General features: G+C 52.6%; 8 protein-coding genes across 8 annotated transcripts; 4 read left to right on the top strand and 4 right to left on the bottom strand.

The window, feature by feature from the left end:
- Window positions 1–10: 10 nt before the first annotated feature.
- On the top strand, window positions 11–1,454 carry A1O5_06543 (MFS transporter, SP family, major inositol transporter; the record flags this gene model as incomplete). Its single annotated transcript, XM_007747136.1, has 4 exons — window positions 11–331; window positions 418–574; window positions 639–697; window positions 768–1,454. 4 exons carry the CDS (start codon window positions 11–13, stop codon window positions 1,452–1,454), a joined length of 1,224 nt encoding a protein of 407 aa, XP_007745326.1.
- A 124-nt stretch (window positions 1,455–1,578) lies between these two features.
- A1O5_06542 (uncharacterized protein) lies at window positions 1,579–2,996 on the bottom strand (the record flags this gene model as incomplete). The annotated part of the gene is made up of 3 exons (XM_007747135.1): window positions 1,579–2,012; window positions 2,063–2,366; window positions 2,418–2,996. 3 exons carry the CDS (start codon window positions 2,994–2,996, stop codon window positions 1,579–1,581), a joined length of 1,317 nt encoding a protein of 438 aa, XP_007745325.1.
- Window positions 2,997–5,252: 2,256 nt separating this feature from the next.
- A1O5_06541 (uncharacterized protein) lies at window positions 5,253–5,747 on the top strand (the record flags this gene model as incomplete). The annotated part of the gene is made up of 1 exon (XM_007747134.1): window positions 5,253–5,747. One exon carries the CDS (start codon window positions 5,253–5,255, stop codon window positions 5,745–5,747), a length of 495 nt encoding a protein of 164 aa, XP_007745324.1.
- A 733-nt stretch (window positions 5,748–6,480) lies between these two features.
- A1O5_06540 (L-lactate dehydrogenase (cytochrome)) lies at window positions 6,481–8,241 on the bottom strand (the record flags this gene model as incomplete). Its single annotated transcript, XM_007747133.1, has 5 exons — window positions 6,481–6,650; window positions 6,738–7,410; window positions 7,462–7,544; window positions 7,640–8,056; window positions 8,106–8,241. 5 exons carry the CDS (start codon window positions 8,239–8,241, stop codon window positions 6,481–6,483), a joined length of 1,479 nt encoding a protein of 492 aa, XP_007745323.1.
- A 1,639-nt stretch (window positions 8,242–9,880) lies between these two features.
- A1O5_06539 (uncharacterized protein) lies at window positions 9,881–12,572 on the top strand (the record flags this gene model as incomplete). The annotated part of the gene is made up of 4 exons (XM_007747132.1): window positions 9,881–10,013; window positions 10,124–11,178; window positions 11,234–11,952; window positions 12,008–12,572. The coding sequence occupies 4 exons, from the start codon at window positions 9,881–9,883 to the stop codon at window positions 12,570–12,572; spliced, it is 2,472 nt and encodes an 823-aa protein (XP_007745322.1).
- Window positions 12,573–13,281: 709 nt separating this feature from the next.
- A1O5_06538 (uncharacterized protein) lies at window positions 13,282–14,334 on the top strand (the record flags this gene model as incomplete). The annotated part of the gene is made up of 1 exon (XM_007747131.1): window positions 13,282–14,334. One exon carries the CDS (start codon window positions 13,282–13,284, stop codon window positions 14,332–14,334), a length of 1,053 nt encoding a protein of 350 aa, XP_007745321.1.
- A 664-nt stretch (window positions 14,335–14,998) lies between these two features.
- On the bottom strand, window positions 14,999–16,931 carry A1O5_06537 (uncharacterized protein; the record flags this gene model as incomplete). Its single annotated transcript, XM_007747130.1, has 6 exons — window positions 14,999–15,624; window positions 15,691–15,778; window positions 15,835–16,263; window positions 16,312–16,432; window positions 16,497–16,771; window positions 16,848–16,931. The coding sequence occupies 6 exons, from the start codon at window positions 16,929–16,931 to the stop codon at window positions 14,999–15,001; spliced, it is 1,623 nt and encodes a 540-aa protein (XP_007745320.1).
- A 2,031-nt stretch (window positions 16,932–18,962) lies between these two features.
- A1O5_06536 (uncharacterized protein) lies at window positions 18,963–20,492 on the bottom strand (the record flags this gene model as incomplete). Its single annotated transcript, XM_007747129.1, has 3 exons — window positions 18,963–19,008; window positions 19,086–19,892; window positions 20,038–20,492. 3 exons carry the CDS (start codon window positions 20,490–20,492, stop codon window positions 18,963–18,965), a joined length of 1,308 nt encoding a protein of 435 aa, XP_007745319.1.
- Window positions 20,493–21,251: the final 759 nt, after the last annotated feature.

Below are 21,251 nucleotides of genomic sequence, written 5' to 3'. Positions count from 1 at the left end.
CGGTCGGAAGATGGCGATCATCATTTCCTTGATCCTCTATACAATCGGAGGCGCTCTGGAAGCCGGTGCTATCAACTTCGGCATGATTGTCGGAGCGAGAGTGATCCTCGGCATGGGCCTTGGTCTCGAAGGAGGTACGGTTCCAGTCTACGGTGCAGAATCGGTCGAGAAGAAATACCGCGGCAACCTGGTCAGTCTGTATCAATTCATGATCGCTTTTGGAGAAGTCATTGGGTATGTGGTCGCCGCTATTTTTGTCAACGTCCCGTCTGGGTCTTGGAGATATATGCTTTGCTCGTCCCTGGTCTTCAGCACCATTATGCTTGTGGGCGTAAGTATCCTCGAAACGGATTTCTGAAGAGGCTTTCTTTACAAAGTCCTTCTGGATATATCTGTTCGATGCTAACCGCAGATTAGATGCTCTTTATGCCCGAGTCTCCGCGAATGCTTCTACACAGAGGTCGAACTTTGGAAGCATTCGCCGTTTGGAAGCGAATCCGAGGACTCGCCAGTGCTGAGGATCACAAGGAATTCTTCATCATGCACCACGCTCTCGATGCGGAGGTCAACGAGGGTGACAAAAAAACGCCGAAGATTCGTATGGCTGGACTTCTTCACCGATCCCCGTGCACGGAGAGCTATCGTTTACGCAAACATCATGATCGCGCTTGGCCAGTTAACCGGAATCAATGCAATTGTAAGTCTTATGTCGGTTTCGTTTCGCACTAGATCAAAATTACTAATATAACCGCTCTTTGGTCCAATAGATGTACTACATGTCCACCCTGATGTCCCAGATTGGATTTGATAAGAAGCAATCCGTTTTCATATCTCTCGTGGGCGGCGGATCCCTCCTTTTGGGCACCATACCAGGCGTGTTGTACATGGAGAAGTTCGGTCGTCGCTTCTGGGCAAACACTATGCTTCCGTGCTTCTTCGTCGGTCTCATCTTCGTTGGTGTCTCCTATCAATTGAACTCTGTCACAGCCACAGAGGGGATGTATCTCACTGGGATCATTCTCTACAACCGTTTCTTCGGGTCATACGCACGCCTTACTTGGGTTCTGCCCAGTGAGGTCTTCCCTACCTACCTCCGTTCCTACGGCATGGAGTCCACCGACGCCAACCTTTTCTTCGGCAGCTGGCTAGTAACCTACTTCTTTTCGGATATGCAGCGCGCGATGACTAAGACGGGGTTGACCCTCGGCGTTTATGGAGGCATCGCAGTGCTCGGTTGGATCTATCAACTTTTGTTCATGCCTGAGACGAAGAATAAGACTTTGGAGGAGATCGACCTTATTTTCAGGCAGCCGACAAGTCAACTCGTGAGAAAGAATCTCAGGAACGTTACCCGGGGTATGAGTGATATCGCTTATTTCAGATTTGGAAAGGTCTTCTCGCCTACCGAAGAAAGCCATGAGGTCGAACAGCAAATCCAGGAGGCCAAGGCGTAGTGTGTTGCCTAAAAACTGCAAGACACAGAGTGGCTGAACCTGATGCAAGCTAGAGATGAACGCCCTCGTTGATCCTTAGATATCTTCCAAATTTTCTGCAGCAAGTATGTACGCTGATTCTACCTCAGTCTGTTACTCCCGCAGCCGTCACTTGCGCTGCACTTGTCGAGTCCTTACCAAGCTCCACATATCCATTAGCGCCCTTAGCGTCACCATTTGTTGGATTCTTGCGATAGTACTGAGTGAAATCATGCTTCAAAACGTTCGCACTGTATCGGAAGTCCTTCGCAAACTCTTCATCCGTCTCCGTCCGCTTACACATTTGCAGAAATTCATCGTTTTCCAGAGCTTTGTCGGGATCCTGCCCAAACAAGCGCACAATATTGGCACTAGATATTGGGTTCACAACCTCGTTGTATTTCTGCCGCCTTATCTCGGAGTACTTGTCCAGGATCGAGTCGTCTGCCAGCCCATCGTGGATGCCAACGAGACAGTCGTACAGGCCACCAATGTCGACGATTCCGCCTGTCAGTCCCATACCGCCGAAGGGGTTACACACTGTGTCATGTCAGCAAAGAGGTCTTCTTCCTGATCTCTTGGGTGCTTACAATGAGCCGCATCCGCTGCCAGACAAACCCGTCCGACGCGCATACTCGGCGCCAGTCTCTGGTGAATTCGATATGGACTAAAGTTCACTATTCGGTACTGATCTGGCTCAGGATTCCCTGGCAGCATGGCTTTGAACTTCCAAGGCTGCCTGTCTCGTAGCTGCTCGTTGGTGAGGCCTGGCATCTCACCATACGTGATTCGGTAAAGACCATCATTGCCGATTTTGGCAGCCATGTACCAGTGCTCGGGATGAATAATGAAATTAGAGTCAAGCCAGTTGAACTTCGAGAAATCGTAGTATGTCTTGCCTTCGTCAGTCACGTACGAATTTCCCCCTGGTAGATGAGAACTTACATTGGTAGCAACAATCTGCTCGTCCCATGTCTTCCCTGGGAACTCTTTATCCCCAAATAAAGAGCGTCTTACCTGACTATTCGCACCGTCACATCCAATGATATATTCAGCTTCAAGTCGTTTCTCGCCCTCTGGGGTCTCGCAAATGACCCAGGCCTTGTGGTCGTCCTGCCCGATCGAAACAACCTTGTGTCCCCAAGACACGGTCGCTGAGGGCTGCCGACCAATGTGGTCCACGAGGATCTTCCCCAGCCTATTCAGCGGCAAACAGACCATTCGATCCGGGTCGTGCTCTACACCCATTTTCACGCCGGCGAGATATGTGCCGTCCAACTTTCTCCAGCAAACGGTGTCCGGGTGGAATCCTTGGGCACGCATATCCTCGACGATCCCAGCCCGTCTCAGCTCGTACATGGCAGGGGACCCGTAGTGTGTTGCTCGTGGCTGTTCGTCGAGCTTGACGGACATGTCGATCAGGTGGACAGGTATGCCTTTCTTTGCGAGCATCAGGCCAAGAAGAAGGCCCGATGGCCCCGCTCCGACGATTATAGCCCATGGCTTCGACGACGATGAGGACATCTCGGGCCAACGAGGAGGAAGTCTCTCAGGTCGACAACGGATGGAATAATGCGAAACTCGAACAAACCTGTCAAAATGAAAATAACAAACAGCGGTCAGATCGTAGCTGAGTTTCTATAATATCCTTCGCTCAAAGCAAATCGGAGTGACTCTGTTCGTCATACCACCAATGTGGGGTACATGAAGGTGAATGAGTAAAGGGGTAATTGTGGGGTAGAAGTCTTGGGGAAAGGGAGCACAGCCTCGAGAGCCTTTCGCCGTGTCCCAAGCACTAACCAAACCTGATTTTGCCTCCTGATATACGCCTTAACTACTCTGGAAGCGAGCAATCGCGACAAGGTGCAGTCGGCAATGGACCATCACGCGTACTGAGCTGCATTAGAGTCGATGCAACCACGCACCCTTCCCGATGGACAAGCTCGGAAATGGGACACTACGTAGCCAACCTGGGAAGAAATTGCTCGATTGACTGCTCCTAATGATGTCTGTCAGACACGGTCCACTTTGTGTGATCGACTTTGATTTCCCAGGAGCTCAAACACTGATCTCAACCACTCTCAAGCTCCTCTAGGTCATTAGAAGCTGTTGAGGATCCTGGTTTCTCGCGGTTCTCAGTCCCGAATGAAATATTGTGCTGGTCTGTCGTACCTAGTTTACCACTCCTCAGCCTCGACCAGCCTTGGCAACCCCTGAATTCTTGACTAGACCGCTGAAACGCTGGACTGGCAGCATGGAACAGACAGCAGACTTTTCAAGCACAGCACTGTTTACTCACACCTTTGGATAAGCCAAGGAACTAATAAATTTACCTTGACATACGCCTACTATCTAGATCCTTCGTGTCTCTACTTTTGGACATCCACGGTTGTCTCAATTTGGGGGGACATTCTCAGTCCAGTCAACCCGTGGAGCAGAGAAACCTCTGCTGTTGAACATGACATAACAATGCTCAAGGGTCCAGATGTCAGGGCAGGTCATGATATTGTTGTCGAGCGCTTGAGGTTGGAGCATATACTCTCGAATCTTTTTCACGAGAAGTCTACTGCGACTCCGTGTCCATTTTACAGCGTGCTGTGCCGGGAGTTCTCCATATTCAGCGCGATTCCGGAGGTGCTTCCACCCGGATTTGCAGGGGATTGTCTCGAAATGGCTTACGAGGAGCGACGTCAGCGCATTGATTCCCTATACTCCGACCAGGGCTTGTACTTCGATGAGAGAACTCCATTCAATCCAGCAGTTGGGGGCGAGAGCATATTGTCAGATTTCAGGAATACATCCCGGCGCTGCTGGTGAATGGTCCGTGCATATGGTGAATTCGATGTGCTTGCGAGCCTGAAAAAAGTTTGGCCATGCCTTGGTACCCAGCTGCATAACGGCCGCATCAGCGACGAAGCCTTCCAAAGCCGGCATTTCGAGCCTCACCGGCCACAGGGGCATAACTTGTCTATTTGTCTTCAACGAGCACCATGTCATTTGCTATCAATCAATGGAGACCCAAATCCGGATCATGCGAGTGTTCTTCATCCGGCTGTTTCTGGTACGGCAAGGCTGCGGTCTTCCTCTTCTTCGTCATCTCCGGTCACGTACTTAGGTACAAGCCTGTCCAACTGATCCAGTCCAAATCCTATCTCGAATTTCAGAAGACTATCTCCTCTAGCTTCTACCCCGCATGATAGGCAGCTTCTTTGCATGCCTTTTGACCAGCCTGGGTCTTTTCGATCGGTCCAACCACATCTATCAACATTATCGCGGCTTTGTCTATTTGAAGGAAGAGTCGCCGCCGCACATGGCCCTATTTAACCAGTTAGTGGATACTTCACTAATATGGATTTCATTGTCAGCGCAACAACTCCCTTCGACAAGGATAGAGATGTAAATCACTATCTCATGTACGATGACCACCAATGGACGATACCAATCGAGTTCCGTGCGAGCATGGCGGTTTTTGCACTTCTTGTTAAAACATCAAGAATGTGCAGCTCCATGCGTATCATTCTCATTTTCCTTACTCTTCATCTACGCCGTCTACACTCCTCGATGGTATGAATCGCTATCCTTCGTTGGTATGGTCTGCGCGGAACTCGACTTGGCTCGAGGCGTATTTTTCGCCTGTTTTAGGGGTATAATACTTTCTGGGTCATCCTCGCGGCAAACAGAGACAACATTGGGACCAACTGGCAGGCCTCGAATCCCTTATGAATCTGCCAGGTATCTTCTACAAGCTCATGTGGATTACCCTGAGCATTCGGCGCCTTCATGATCTCCTCTCCTCAAGAGATCCAACAAACCCCAAACTACCTTCAAACGCCCCTCTGCAGCTGGGGCATTCAAGGCCCCGACAACAGCGTGCTCCTGACCGGCTCGATCCTCGTGGCCTGGAGCGTGGCCACGCGCTCCTCCCTCTACCCGATTTTCAACAACCCTGTCTCCACGTACGTTGGTAAAATCTCTTATCCACTTTACCTCGTCCGCGGCATGATGATCAAGTATCTGGGCTACAACCTACTACCGGGGACGTTGCGGGTCGCGACTGGGACGTCCGAGTACGTCGAGCTGGACCTGGAGTGGTGGGGGAGAGTGGCCGATTGGCAGAAACCCATCGCTTACATGCTGGGCCTGTGTTTTGTGGTCCCCGCCTGTTTCTTGCTCGCGGACCTTTTCTGGCGCTTCGGAAATTCCCTGCGTGGCGTTCGCAAGGAACGTCGAGACATACCTCGTGACTCGCGTTTCTTCTTCCAATCGCATCGATGAACGCCCACCCCACGACCACCAGCGACGTGTGTGAGGTATCTGTCCTCCGTAGCTAGCTGGCTAGCTAGTAGTGACATCGAACAGCGGTTCTGTGTATTGGCTTTGGGAAGTTTCTGCATGGAGGAAGAGCGCCGCTCATGGGCCCCGAGGCGGAGTTGCTCGTGGTACTCTCCATACCCTTGGTGTCGTGGTGGTGGCGAAATCCTCCTGTTCCTGGCCGTGCCACCACCACAACCACCGCCAATGCCGGAGATTGTGGGCGCGCCGAAGCTGAATGCACACTCAGGCGGGAAAATAACAAGCATATTCGTATTTCGGGGAAGTCTTGCGCCTGGAGCCATTGAATCATGTATGTAGGTACGTGCGAAGCACTACGCTGCTGTTCTTGTAGAGTGGTAATACTCGTTCGGATCAGTTTCGGCATATCTGATCGTACTTTCCTCTTAAAAACTATGAATGCTCTTTCAAAAAAAAAAAAAAAAAAATAGTACTTGAGAGACGCTGGATCGTGCCCTGCGCTTGCTCTTTTGAGGAAATATAGCACCCTGCTCACGGAATACGCCTTTTCTGTCTTAATGTCTGCCAACTTCAATGGGGTCCCCTGGCTCACGTACGGTGGGCACCGCCCCCTCTCTTCGAAAGAGGCTGCTGTTCGCACTTGGCATAGACTTCACGAATTCAGTATCTAGATAGTGGTATTGTGAATCACCCAATTATCCCCACCTCGGAGCATTTAAAGACGGTATTGTCTCCTCGGACCTTCGCGTCTGCGGGCATAAGGATGGAGTGATCCGCGAGGGACGAGAGTATCCAAATCGGCGGTATTGACCAGAGCTGGGTCGGCTTCGTCAAGAGATTTGAGCCCTGCCAGGCGCATGGCCGTCTCAACTTCGTCTTTGAGAACTGACCCATGAAAAAGAGCTTGGTTAGCGCACCACAAGCGACGTAACTAGAGAATTGCCCAAAAAAGGTGGGGGATGGATAACTTACTGTTGACGACATGCATGACGCCCTCTTTGCCGTAGTTGATGGCATACATGAAAGGTCTGCCTAGGCCGACGCCGCTGGCTCCAAGACAGATGGCTTTGAGAATGTCGGATCCTCTCCTGAACCCTCCGTCGATAAACACTTCCATGTGATCAAAAACCTCAGCACACTCCCTGTGAAGCTCCAAGAGCACGAGAATGGAGGCTGGAGCACCATCCAGAGCCCGGCCTCCATGATTGCTCACCACAATCCCCTGACATCCCATGTGCATGGCGATCTTAGCATCAGCTGCTGATTGGATGCCCTTTAGAACAATCGGCAGTTGGGTCTGTCGGCGCAGCCAGGCGAGGTCGTCCCAGCAGAACGCGGGGTCAATGAAAGATCCAACACTTCTCGCGAGGCCCGAGCCCTTGTGGTCGCTCCCAGCTGAGGCACCTCCCAGACCGCTGGAATGTAAGGTATCGTGCTTTATTCGTTCGTCTGCTTCTCTTTTCGAGACGACGGGAAGGTCGACGGTGACGAACAACGCTTTGATCTGCGGCCGACTGTTGATGACTCTGAGAAGCTCTTCGGTTTTTGACCTGTCCTTGTTGATGTATAACTGGAAGAAGAAGGGATGGTCCTTGCCCGCGGCGTCGAGGATTTCAAGCAGCGGAAATGATGCCGTGGTCGATATCTGGACGTAGTTAATTTCGCCAGAAACTCATCCGCGCCGGGGGCAACTAACTGTCTGAATGATACCGGTGGCCGCTGCGCCCTTACTCAGCGCCAACTCACCCTCCGGTCCGGCTGTCTTGCCCACACCCGCCGCTGGTTGACTATCAGCATCGCATAGGGCTGTTATGAAGACGGGGACCAGTGGAAATACTGCAAACGACCTCGACACAAAGCTTTAGGGGACTTACGCGCGATCCAAATGGGAAGAGACACTTGGCAACCCATCATGGTGCCTTTTGTAGATACCGTCGAGACGTCCCTTAATACCCGAGGCCTGAACCATATCCTTCTGAATAAATCATGATTGGCATCTCGCGTTATGTTGTCGTTCGAAGCGCCCGAGATGAAGGTCCAGCTCTTCTCTGAGAGTGATTTCCTCGCCGCATCTTCGAAATCGTACAGGTTGATGAAAGTGTCGAGCGACGGTTTGTCTCCTTTCTTCTGCTTTGGCCTCGAATCTCGACCCGGTGGGACGTCTGGAAGCTGGGTACTTGGGTCAAGATCCCCGACTTGCTCCTCCGACAAGAGGTTGGACTTGATGAGATTCGGTTCATGGATCTCCAAATAAGCCTCGGTTGCATCTCTGCCAGCATATGTGTATATTACTGGGATGTCTCGTGAGCCTGGGATGATCTTCCATGCAGGGGACCTTACTCTCTGCTCCGCCTGGATGCTCTGGGGCGAATCTTGTCATGTTATACACTTTTCCCTCGACGACAATCCAGCAGTCATCGCGGGTGGTATGTGATTGCACGGCGGCTGCCGAGACCAGTTTCTTTGAGCTTGCCATGCTTTCTTGAAAAGTAAGTTGTCCTATGAGTCCTTGTCACTTGGAACAACTCACATCTCTCAAGAACGAAGGTAGACCGCCTGTGGCAGTGTGACGGCGGAAATCCGATGCCTTCTTACCATCTGTTCTCCAATTCGGCGCGGTATCTTTCCCCGCATCTTTGATATCCTCGGACCACACTCCGTCAATGGAGGCGGCCAGCACCCTTCTGCACCGGGGTAGCTCGAATGAACAAGGGACAAAGCATTGGTTGGCTCTCCTTCGAAATGCCATCAGGCTGAGGTAGGCTCTCCATTGAAGTTATGATGCCGTCAGTTATTCTCCGCGAGAGGCCATACGCAACGCTTGGCGTGCAACTATCTTTGCTTCCAGTCGTAGTAATTCTGATAATTAATATAGCTTACCTGGTCACAAAATTTGGTGGGAATACACGGAGAAGATGCTTCGATTCTTCTCTCCCATCGGTGCGGTAAGATTACAAGACACGATTGAAAAGGCTCGATGCGCGCCTGTGAACACGGGTGCCCACTCGATAGGGCTTGAAGGATTCTTGGATTGGACGGAAGCGAGTTCTGGCAAGGCCGACATTCCAGAAGCTGTCCCGATTGTGTGAGACCCGAGGGATGGGTATTAAAAGGCTGAGGAGAATCAAGTACTCCGTTCGTGGGTCAGCTCGTTCAACTGCTTAGCGAGGACTGAAATACAAGGCATGTGCACGGGCGTCGACGTCCTCGAGCTCAGGTCGCCGACTCGTGGTGTTGAGCACGCCATTGATGAGTCCTGGTATCTGCATTCGAGTCGGCAAGATCTACTGGGCACTTGGGCATCAGCACGACAGGTGAGATTCAAAGAAGGTCATGATCGACATGTTATCTGTTCACAGCAACGACGCGAGGATGACCAAGGTTTCAGAAAAAGGGGCGGGCTTCAGGCCAGTGCCTAAACCCAAGCCTAGCGAGTACCCCGATGCTCCCTTGGTGCCTCTAACTACCCGTATTTGGAAGGCACCGAGGCGCCTAACAGCCACCTATGTACTTGTACAAGGGAGGTCGGTTCCCCGAGTCGAATAGTGATCGGGGAGTGATGACAGGGGCTCACTAGGCCCAGGCCAAGTCCCGGGTTTATGGGTCCCGGGTGCTACTGTACTTCCAACCTTTCCCCTTCCCCAGATTTCGGGGTGTGTGCAACAGCCTGCGACTATGATGATTTTCCACTGAATCCCCGTCACCACACATTTCTCCGCTCGTCCCGTGCATCTCTCTTTCGACAACATCGCCCTCCTCACACCTCAGCCTCCTCCACAATTTACCTCTTTGACGATCCTCGGCAGCAGCATCGACATCGGCCCAATCTGTCCATCTTCTACATGAGACAGAAAGAGAATGGTCAACTCCTTGAGGGCAATTCCACCTCTCATCGAGTAGCCGCGGTACGATGATCGTTGATCTTCGACGGGAGTTGCGAGATATCAGGCCTTGACTAGACTCCTCGAGATACAATGGTTCGATATGCCTAAACACCTCAGAAATGCCCGGCGCCCACTGACTGAGGCTCCGATAGTCCGCTACCAAGACCCCACGAACGCTTCGCTGCCCCAACTGCGACCTTGTTGTCGCTCGCCCGAGTCACCTCGCCCGTCATGTACAATCGCATCTACACCCTTCGCAACGTGAGCACTACTCCTGCGACCAATGCGGACGTCAATTTTCGCGAAATGATGTCCTACTCCGGCATCTTCGGACTGCCCACCAAGCAACCATATCCCGAAAGAGGTCTGCGCAAAAGTCATGCTTTCGCTGCGTCAAGAAAAAGTTGAAATGCGATCGGTCGCAACCTTGCCTGCCGTGCACAAAGTCTGCTTCGTTTTGCAAATATCCGACAGATGAGGAACATATGGAGAGTGGGGTTCCTGAGGGCAAGGTTGAGTCGCCAGCTCCCACGTCGACGTTCCCAGAGCAGCACCAGCCATCCCAGACCGGCTCTTTTCACAGCCCGCAGAACTATCAGAATGAAGCAGAGGCCCATCTCGGAATCGCTAATGGCGCCCCTGGTCTGATGCCTAATGTAGCTCAGAGACCAGGCAGTGATCGGAATTTCAATGGTAGCCCGCCTTTCTTCCAGCCAACTTCCGAACCCAATTCGATAGAAATGATCTCCCCAGATCTCGTTGCTTTCCCAACTACCAGCCCGAATGGCGGCGCTGAGTTCAATCATTCCATGATGGGATTCGAGGGATATCTGCCTGGTGATTTCAATTTTATGCCTTACAACCCAGCCCCAAGGATTGTTGGCGGAGTGGATTGGCTCAACCTAGATCTCGACTCTCCCAACAACGGCAATTTTCAAGCTCAGTACCAGACTGGGGGTGTTATGCAATCAATGTATTTTCCGCCCTCAATTTCAACTGGTCCGGAAGAAGCGCTGCAAAACAGAAACCATCAGACCATATCTGCACAATTAATGCCACTGCGAAACCAAGAGTCCAAAGGGATATCGGCCAAGTCGCCCGAATCGCGAGGCGCTGCTCACCAATGGCCTTTTGATCACACGCGGAATCCCGAATCTCAGCGATACAGGCTTCCCCCGTTACGAGACATTCTGCAAGGCACTGTTGCCTCAAGTGAATCTAACAACGGAGCCACCATTAGGAGCCTGATCCAGCTGCTATCGTCGCCGTACTTGCCGGAGAAAGACCCCTCTCAGGACGTAAATATGAAGTCGGCTATGGAACTGCTGAAAAACTCTTTGGAGTTGTACTTTGCCGAGTTTCACAACATTTTGCCGCTCGTACATATCCCCACCTTTCAGATAACCAAGGTTCCTACCGTGACGCTGGCCGCTATGGCTTGTATTGGAGCAATGTACTCGGACGATCAGCATGGAACAGAACAGTCGTGGTCCTTGAGTGAGATGTGTGGTCAGATGATTGCATGGCTGGTAAGTCTTCGCACCCGAAGCGAAGAAGATAGGTGTAGCTGATGTTTTAAATTAGGGTGTGGGAGACAGCACTCGCTTTTACAATTCACCCTATCTCATAGCTTGCTGCCTTCACCAGATCTATTCTCTTGGCTCGGGAAATATGAGACTTTACGCAAACGCAGACTGTTCAAGGGGCATATTGATGGGTTGTCTCCGTGGGATGGGTCTGCTCAAGTCCCGTGTCAGCACCGAGGTAGAGTGGGAAGACTTCAAAAAGCCGCTGCCCAACGACAATGCGTCCACCGAATGGCTGCGATGGAAAGATCAGGAGCAGGAGAAGCGCATTGCCTGGTCTTCATTCGAGTATGACTGCACTTTGTGCACGTTGACCGCGCGCCGAGGTGCTGCTGATTTGCAGGAGCTTCCATGCTTTCTACCCTGCGCAGAGCCTCTGTGGGATGCTAGGTCGCCCCAGGCTTGGGCGGCACTCTACTCTCGACTGACTCCAACCGCCCGGGGCGCATCGACGGCGAAAGTGCTCCGGAACCTTCTGGCTGGAAAGGGTATTCCAGAGGAACTGCCAGCATGGGGCAAGAGGCTCTGCGCCCAAAGCATTGGCCGACTTCTTTGGGATATCAAGCAGCTGGATATCATGGCGACGACCGAGTACCTGAAACTACCTTCTCTAGCTGCGGCCCAGAGACAGACCAAAAGCACTCTACTCCAAGGCCTCAATGCGCTGTGCGAGTCCATGTATGCCCTGTCCTCTACAGCTGATCTCATTCACTACAAGTAAGTCTTTTCCAATGTCAAATAGTTCAAGCTATGGTTGACCAAATGTCCGCAGTCTTACGGCGCTCATCTGTCATTATTCCCACCTGTACAGTGCGGACGAGGCTATGGACCTCATTGTCCATATTTTCCGCACTTCCGCTTCACAGTCAAAGCAAATCGACCAGAGCCTTGTGTCGGCTAAGCGACGCCTATGTTCGATATTGGTGAAAAATCCCACCAAGGCCCGTAATCTGGCCTGGCATGCAGCTCAAATCATCGCTGTGGCAAATGAATACCTGGTCTCTGCACCTTGTGAGATCATGCGGACGTTCATGGGCTATATCTTCATCCTTGCCTTTGCCAAATTCGGGCCACAACCCTGCTCAGAACCTAGTTACGCCTCGTGTCCGGTCCGACTCGATCTGCCGAATCGGATTGACGGTCAGAGGACGGCCATCGCAACCTGGATCGAGAACGGAGGGCCCGCAAGCATTGGCGCGGTTGAAAACATCTACAGCAGTGGCAGTCTCGAAGCAATCAGCCGGGAAGCTCAAACCATGCTGAGGAAAATGCGATTCTGGAAGCTCTCCAACAAATTCAGCCGGATACTCGAGAGCTTTGACTTTGATTCGGATTAAACAATGCGCCTAGGGCTAGGGATGTCAAACCTGGCCATCTCTCAGCATTCACGCTTCAGCAGCTGCAGCAAGGTGGACATCCTGACTCCGTGCGAACTGCCGCCTACCCGATTTTGCGCCCGACGACCGAAGCAAGCCATTTGACCATGGAGTGGTACGCCCCTCAGCGCGGATCCGGGGGCGGGGTCGTCGTGAATTCGAAACCAGGGGACTTGGACGTGACAGATGCGACAAACAATCGCCCACTTGCCCGACAGCAGACGCTCGAAATACTGTTGTTTGAGGGCTGGGGTCTCGTGTACCGCCCACCACAGCGAGCGACTTCGACAGTGCTGTTGTGGGACGTCCGAACTCCGAATGTAAACCGACGAGTGGAGACGATGCGAAGGCTTGTTACTCTCGAAGGCGCGGGCACTTGACGAACAATTGGGAAACGGTTGCTTGCCACCATGGCGGTAACACGTTGTGATTCGCCTATGACAAAATTCGGAGAAATTCACCCGCGAGCTTGCCCCCCAACTTTTGAGCTTCGACGAACATCCACTTGCCGCAAACACACCAATTTACCCGCTCGAAAACCCCGCGCTCTCAGGAAGGCGTTCTGCAGAGTGTACACAGTCGACGTCTCTCAAAACTTTCTCTATCCTGGCAGACTAGATCCAACTAGACGCGGGGGTATCGGCCTTGCTGGTCTCGCTTTCACTTCACCATGGGCTCTCTTCAAAGTGACGTTCATGACGAGGACCCTCAGATACACCCCCTCCACTTGACGCCATTCGATGAGCTGCCCAACAAGAAGCGAGTATGGCCCAGCGATCCTAATTCGAGAGAAGAGGGACTAGGTCGCCTCGTCCTTCTCACGCGTGACGTCGTCGCCTCTGCGGCTGCAACGAGCATTCGAAGCGGGCGCCGTGTAAATCTAGGCTGGGAGTTGAATAAGCTGGAAGTCGCTAACTTCGGCCGGCTGCCTTGCAAGCACGAGATTGTCGGCCTCCTTGACGGCGCGGCTTTTGACGACATTTACACATTCAACCCGCAGCAGAGCAGCCAGTGGGATGGACTCAGGCATTTCTCCCAGCCCGATCCGACTGAGAGAGAGCCTGACAAGAGGGTGTTTTATGGTGGTGTGACGAATCACGAGATTATGGATCCAACGAACCACCGGATAGGATTGCAATACTGGGCGAAAGAAGGGATCTGTGGGCGGGGTGTGCTGTTGGACTACGTTTCGTACGCAGAAAAGAGAGGCATCGAGTATTCGACATTCAGCGATCATTCGATCCCACTAAGTGTTCTTCTCGAGATCGCCCGAGAGGAGAATTTAACGTTCAAAAGGGGCGACATTCTCTTCGTACGCGTGGGAGTGACCAAGGAATGGGACACGCGCATGACAGCTGAGGACAAAAATGCCTACGCCACCGCAAAGACGCCTCAACACGCCGGCGTCGAAGGAACCGAAGAAATGCTCCGTTGGCTGTGGGACAGTGGATTCTCTGCCGTGGCCAGCGATGCAATATCATTTGAAGTTTATCCTGCAAAGAAAAGTTTTCCCCGTGGTGAAGGAGAGCCTGAGGTGGAGGGACTCTTTATGCACGAATATTTACTCGCGGGTTGGGGCATGCCGATCGGGGAGCTCTTTGATCTTGATGCGTTGAGTGAGATGTGTAAGAGGGAATCACGCTGGGAGTTTTTCGTCGCCAGCTCTCCTTTCAATATGAAGGGGGGTGTTAGCAGCCCGCCGAATTGCATAGCCATCTTCTAAGCAACCGCTGCGGAGACTTTGGGTGGCGGATGGGGGGGAACTGCGAGGTGATCATGATCACGACGGAGACAGTCCAGAGGCGTCTAGTTCTCGACATTATTCTTCGCCCGAGCAGTAGAATTGGGTACCCGTTGACAAGAACGAATACAATGAAAACTTGACAAGGAACGGGAAAAGGATATAAACTTCTTTGGCATTTGCTCCTACCATGCACTGCCTGCCTCTCCAAGATTGAAATACTGCACTCCATTTCACCGTACGCCATGCAGACAGACAGAAGATATATTATTATATGCATGCAAAATGTCCAATCAATTTGCGTTTCATGTATGTACTCGGCCAGTAGCCGAAGAGGAAGAGGAAGGGGATTGAAGTTGAATATGAAGCCCAAGGTTAAAGGCTGAAGGCCGAAGACTCCCTGTCGTTGATCGATCGCCCGATCCTTTTTCGTTTCATTTCATCTCCTCCCCGCCTCCTCATCCTTTCTCGGTTCTTTCTCAGTTCGGCGTTCGGGTCTGAACGGACGGACATTGGCTGGCCTTCTCCAAAAGTCGCGTGCATGTATGTACGCAGGTCACGCACATCCAAGTTTGTCCGGTTTCCCTGAAGCTTTTTGCCCTGCCTACATACAGCATGCCATGCTAGCCCGCCATTTTTCAGACCTTCAGACCTTCTCCTCGGGCTTTTCCTGGATCTCGGTGGTGGGCGGGGACAGGGACTCGGCCTCTGTGGGGGGCGAATGCACGATGTCCTTTGACTTGAGGAACTCGTCGAGCTCTCTGCGCTGCTCCTCGCTGATGTCGTTGACATGCACGGCAACGTCGTCGCCAAACTGCTTTGAGATCTCCTCGAGCGAGAGGCGCGCGGTCTCGGGCCAGAAGAAGTAGATCATGGGCAGGTAGATGGCACACCACACCACGATGACCAAATAGTACTTCCAGCCGACATTCACGAAGCCGATGGGCGCCGTCTGCAGCAAGATGATGGTCGCTGCGAACTGGCCAAACAGCGAAAAGCCCATCCCGATCGGCCGGATCTCGGTCGGGAAGATCTCGCTGACGTACAGGTACATGGTCGTGTCGCAGAAGGTGCCTTGGAAGGTCAGGTACAGGAACACGATGAAGACGCCGCCCGCGTTCCCGCCCTTGTCTGTCGTGCCGGCGTAGGTCGCGAGCAGCGCGCACAGAATCGACGTCGTTACCAGGCACCCTGCCGTGCCGAACATGTACATGAAGCGGCGCGAGTTGACTTTGTCGTGGAGCCAGGCGCCCGTCGGGTTATAGATGACGCCTGAAACGAGGGAAATATGTGAGTGGAAAATGCTTATCGAAATGGAAAGGGAACGGCAATACTTACCGGCTGTGGTGAGCCAGACGGCGGAGAGGAGGAGAGGCATGGATCCTGTCTGGCCTAGATTCGTGTATAGAATCACCATGTAATTGTTCTAGAACGTGTTAGTACTTGATCCGGGCAGACGAACGATCGAGGATTGCCACATACGATGACCAAGGGACCAGCAAACTCGGCTCCCCATTGAGTCAAGAATCCAATGATCATTCTCTTGCGATAACTCTTCTTCTTGATACAAGCCATCCACGGACCATACCCGACGGCTCTAAGTTTGGCAGCATCCAGCGCAATCTGTTCTTTGGTCTGGTACAGTTCCTCCTTCGCAACGAGATCATCCGGGTCGTCTGGGGAGCGGCGCAGGGCCTGGATCACGGTCCAGGCCTCTTCAGTCCTGCCTTTTTGGAGGAGCCATCTCGGCGACATGGGGATCCAGAGCGACGTGACTGCCAATACCAAGGGGGGCAGAGTCTGGACGCAGAGGGGAAATCTCCAGGCGAAGGACGGGTTCTTGTCCGTCGCGAAATAACAGGCATACCCGAGCCAGCCAGAAAGCATGTACCCAAAAACGAGAAAGATGGCCTTAAAAGTAAGTAACGCGGATTATCTGTTCGAGTAAAGGGAACCTACATGGTGCCCGACCAGCCAGCCACGGTTTTCAGGGGGGGCTAGCTCAGACAGATACATTGGACAGGCCGTGACGAGAATTCCGATGCCTAAACCTGATATGACTCGGCCCACGTGGAACATGCTGGCGATGATATCAGGACCATCCATTTTGGAGTGAAACAGGATGCTCGGAAGTGGCAACTTACGCAAGGGCTGCTGCACCGCCTTGAAACGCACCTCCGATGATGGCCAAGAGTGCTCCGAGTTGAATACTTCGTTTGCGGCCAATGGCAGTGGCTGACCAAGCAATGAAAAGAGATCCGACCGCTCCGCCTGCACTGTATAGACCGTTTGCCGTTGCAATTGCATTTGTGGTCTTTCCGCCATAACCAGGTTCTCCTTGCATGGGCAGGTCGAAGAACTGATACCATCCTGGCTGTCCAATGGTGCTCCCAATGATGGCTGAGCAGTAGCCATAGGTCTGCGAGAGTCAGTCGCTTTCTCTCAACAGCAAAACATTTGGGAAGTCGACGGTCAGGGTGTGGACCGCTACTTACCATCGAACCAAAGGCGACGGCCACCGTCACAAGCCTATTGTACCGACTCGAGTGAGACGATGCATGTTTCTTTCCGGCTCCCATGATTGCTGGTACTGCTGAACAAAGGAACCACCAGCCAAGTACGGAGTATCTCGAACGGCGACAAGCAGTCCTCAGGAAAGGGTAGGTCAGGAAAAAGAAGAGATGACAATCCGAGCGATCGGTTCAGAGGAGGAGACGGGGATAATGTGGTTTGCTGTGTCCAGCAGCCATGTTGCCGGAGAATGAAAAAAGTCTGGAGAAAGTGTTTCTCGAGCCTCTGCAAAGGGACCCTGGAGTGTCTTTCCTGCGGGGTTCTGGGGCTGGGAGCAACTTAGGCCTCGGGGAATGATGCTAGCCTTCCCGCCATGAATAATCTCTCCATCTTCAATGTTCGAGTTGGGGGATGAGAGACCGCCAGCAGGCTGGTGGGACTCAAAACCCGCTGATCCAGGCCAGTTTGGAATTCGCTCAGGCTTGCCACAAGCATCTTTTACCTCGGACAAAACGACGGCAGTGGATGCAGGTTTGTACTTGTTGGACAACTGGAATTCCTGACGAATCCTGATGCCAGCTGGCAAGTGGCTGCTTCTGCAGAAAAGGGCGCCGGGAAGGGACCACAACAATCTCCGGCGACATCTGGATCACGAAATCCCGGCATGTCTCCTAAGTTCGTCGAGGCTTGCGGGTCCTCTCGCCCAAGCGCCTGGGCCCAAGAATTCCTTGGATCAAGCGAGCGGAGCGTGCCCTGCAGCTCGCCTTTTCCAGACTGCACATGGAGCCCATTTTGACAGAGTTGATGATAAGAAGGACGCTCACGCAAGCACATTTGTTTGTTTCTGCAGATCTTCATGTCTCAATCACAATCCACCATGGGTGCTGAGACATGCACGTTGATACACCGCCTCGCTGGCACTGGACTAGCGAGAACACAACCAACCACCGGATCGTCATTGGTGAATGTTGGAATCCATCGGTGCAAGACGGAGTGCCGATGTCAACAAACCAGCGTTGCGAGTCAGGAAATAGTTCCGTGAGTTAACCCACCGAAGCATCAACAACGAGCGGAACGGCGCGATGCTGCGAGGGCCTGTCGAGGTACTGGGTACTGGGCACCTAGCGGGACGCCTCAAGGCCAGCTTTGCTCGTCTGGTACCACAGGGGAAGTGGTTTTAAGCTAGCGTGTAGCAGGATGATTGTCTCTTACCCTTGGCAGTAGCCGCAGCCGGCACTGGCGATAATAAGTCCATCGCCAACCCTAAGCCACTGACAGGGTCAAGCAGGGTGCAACGTAAGTGTATTTCCGGTGCGTGTTGACGGAGAGCATCAGGTGTTTATTCTTCACATCGAGATTTGTGCAACTGATGATACAGTACTGGGTACGTGGATGCGGTTGATGGTTTGTGAGTACCCAGTAAAATTGAGGAAGTTGATGCCCGCAAAAATGTTGCCCCGCCTCGTTTGATGATCTTCTCACCACGGCACATGTCAGCTGCAGCTTCATTAACCCCCTTCTCCTGCCACGACCAGCCTCATGCTACTTCTTCTGCAACTCCCGATGACTTTCCTGTCGCCCTACATTCGCATGGCGCTCATGCTGATGGTCCCACCCTCGATAGAGACCTTCCCGTTACAACGGAGTCTACTAGCGGCCATCCAACATCCATGTTTGGTGCAATGAACGGCATAAAACAGTTCGATGCTGGAGAATATCTTGACTTTCGCTGCGCAGCTCTGGGAGTGTTATGTTATGATGGCCCTCGACATCTCACCCGGCATAGTAGCCAAACGAATGAGTCGTCGCCTGCGAAGTCCAGAAATCCACCCATAACGTGTTGCAGTTTTGGGACCCAATGACTCGATCATCTTAGGCGATTCATGTTGCCTTGTGCTCAGACAAGTCCTCTCTGACCTCGAGGGCTTCACTCTGCTCTTCACTTATCTCCATTCGCATCTTTCTCGACACTACACCTCCATGAGGGCCCGAGCTTCTTCCTTCCGTCTAATCTAACAGATTCCCTCACAACCCTTGGATCGAGGTCCAATCTCTTTCCATTCGTCTGGCAAAGGCAATTTAGCCGAAGCTCATGCTGTTTACCTTTTCATCTCTTCTTCAACGTCCTTCAAAACCTTAATTAACCTAGCGATGAAAAGATCAGCATTTTTGATGTCCACGCCCCATGGAAAACAAGCCAGCACGGAGCTGCAAAATCATACCTTTCCAGTCCCATCTTCAGTTCCTCTCTCGGCGTCGCAAAGGTAATTCTAAAATTCCCATTCTTTTCGCTGGCAAAACTCGCTCCCATAGCCAACCACACACCACCATGGGCCATTTTCCAATTCAACTCTAGCTCTCCCTCGACACTATCCTCCCCGAGATAGCTACTCAGATCGACCCAAATGAAACTCGTCACGCTGGCCTTGTTATATGGAATAGCGTGCTGTTTCAGAAACGACGTGGTGAATTCATAAGCATCTGTCATCCTCTGTTGAAGGAGCGAAAAATAGGTATCCAGAAAGGGCCGATCGTTGAGTAAATTCAGCCATGCATGCTCCGCGAGCTGCGACGCACGGCTGAAACTGGCCACGGCGCGGAAAGATTTCATCACTTTGCCATTGGAGGGTGAAATCAAAGCACCAATGCGGATCCCATTGGCGCAAAAGTCCTTGCTCATTGCATATATCACATGGACCAGAGACGCATCGATGTACTCGTCCAGGTTAAACGAAAGGACCGACACGAAAGGAGGCGGATTGGGGAGATCGGTGCTGGGGAAGTTCGAGCGTGCATAGACTTCGTCGGAGATCAGGTGGATGTTGTACTTCGAGCAGAGACGCATGATAGCGATGAGAAAGCCCTTCTCGTATGGTCTCCCGAGCGGGTTGTGCGGGTTAGAGAGGAGGATCGCCCTAATTGGCACCCCCGAGGCATTGGATCGGTGCAAGGCCGCTTCGTAGAAGGGTACCGCCGCGGCCGAGGTGGGATCCGTATCTGCACCGAAGGGCACAAGGACGGGCTTGACTCTGACGTCCTCGACCCATGGTAAGCTTTCAAAAGAGACGGCCAAACCTTCCTCCAGCGTCGAGTCGAGATTGTGGAATCAAAAGGACACCCTAGGCAGAGAAATCGCAAAACAGAACTAGGGGAGGGAGAGAGGGAGAAACGTACTTCGCCCTGGCCTCAATGTCCGGGAAGAAACCCACATAAAGCGGCCTCCCGACCAAGATTCCCTGGCCAGGATCCGCGAGACAGAAAGATAGGTTATCCACGGCATTGCCCGCGCCCAGACATATGCAGACGTTCTTCTCGTCAATCGGCATGCTCGGCCTGAAGACGTCGCGCACGAACGAGGCGAGCGCCCTACGTAGCTCGATGGCCCCCGTCGGACCGTGGCCGTAGGTCAAGTGCCAGGGCGTGATGGCCATGTGGGCGTTGACGTGCACGCAGATCTCGTCGCGCATGAGCTTGTTCTCGGCGATGGCGAGCGCTACGATGCCTCCTGGGTTGCTCGTCGGGTCGTACTGGTTGTAGAAGCAGTGCGCGCGCACGGCATGCAGGTCTGGCCCCGTCGATGGCGCAAGGTTGGACAGTGCCCGTTGTGAAATGTAGCCGGCCTCGGGCATTTTGTTCGACTTCTGCGGCGATCTTGCTTTCTCTCTGTGTGTGAGAGAGTACAAAGGGAGAGTGGGTTTAGAAAGGGGGAATGAGATGATGAAACGCGCAAAGGGGGAAGGAAGGAGGTGTCTTGTAAGGCAAATAGGACAAATCCAAAAATATAAATGGATTTCAACGCGGATTGACTGGGGTTGGATTGTCCAGAAACGGTGTTGTTGATACATCATAGGCGTGTGACAAGCACTTCGTAAGATATCGGACCTTTGAAGCCGCCCGAGCGCACCAATGAGAACAGTGAATTGTAGTAGTCGGTGATGTGCCAAATGCCGCCGTCTCAACCTTCAAACATCCATATCCCGACATCGCCTGCATATCCTCGTTTTTATAGGCCGTCGCTCTTCGCACTCCGAGAAAGAGTTGCACGAATCGATCCAACTAGCAGTGGAGAGGCCATTACAAAGGTTCGCAACCAAAGGACATCGTCATCGTCAACCATAAAGAGAAGAAAGCAGCGGAAGATTTCAGTATCCCTCTGTCCGCCAGGCTGATCTATAGCCTTCTGCTCATGTTTCTGCCGGAAGCGCAAGGCCTATTGGACGATTATATGATCGAGAGACTTGATCCAGGTATATTCCGCACGTCGGCTTGGTTTCGGACAGCAAGTAACGCTAGAATTGCCACACAAGCCATGGCACAAGATACCTAGCTAGGCAAACTTGATGTAGCCTGCGGACTCCATAGGCGAGGAGATGCCCCTGACCGTGACG

The sequence above is a fragment of the Cladophialophora psammophila genome (assembly GCF_000585535.1).
Source record: "Cladophialophora psammophila CBS 110553 chromosome Unknown aczJe-supercont1.9, whole genome shotgun sequence".
Lineage (NCBI taxonomy): Eukaryota > Fungi > Ascomycota > Eurotiomycetes > Chaetothyriales > Herpotrichiellaceae > Cladophialophora > Cladophialophora psammophila.
The sequence above is the reverse complement of the archived record's forward strand: the minus strand, read 5'-3'. Positions and strand labels throughout refer to the sequence as shown.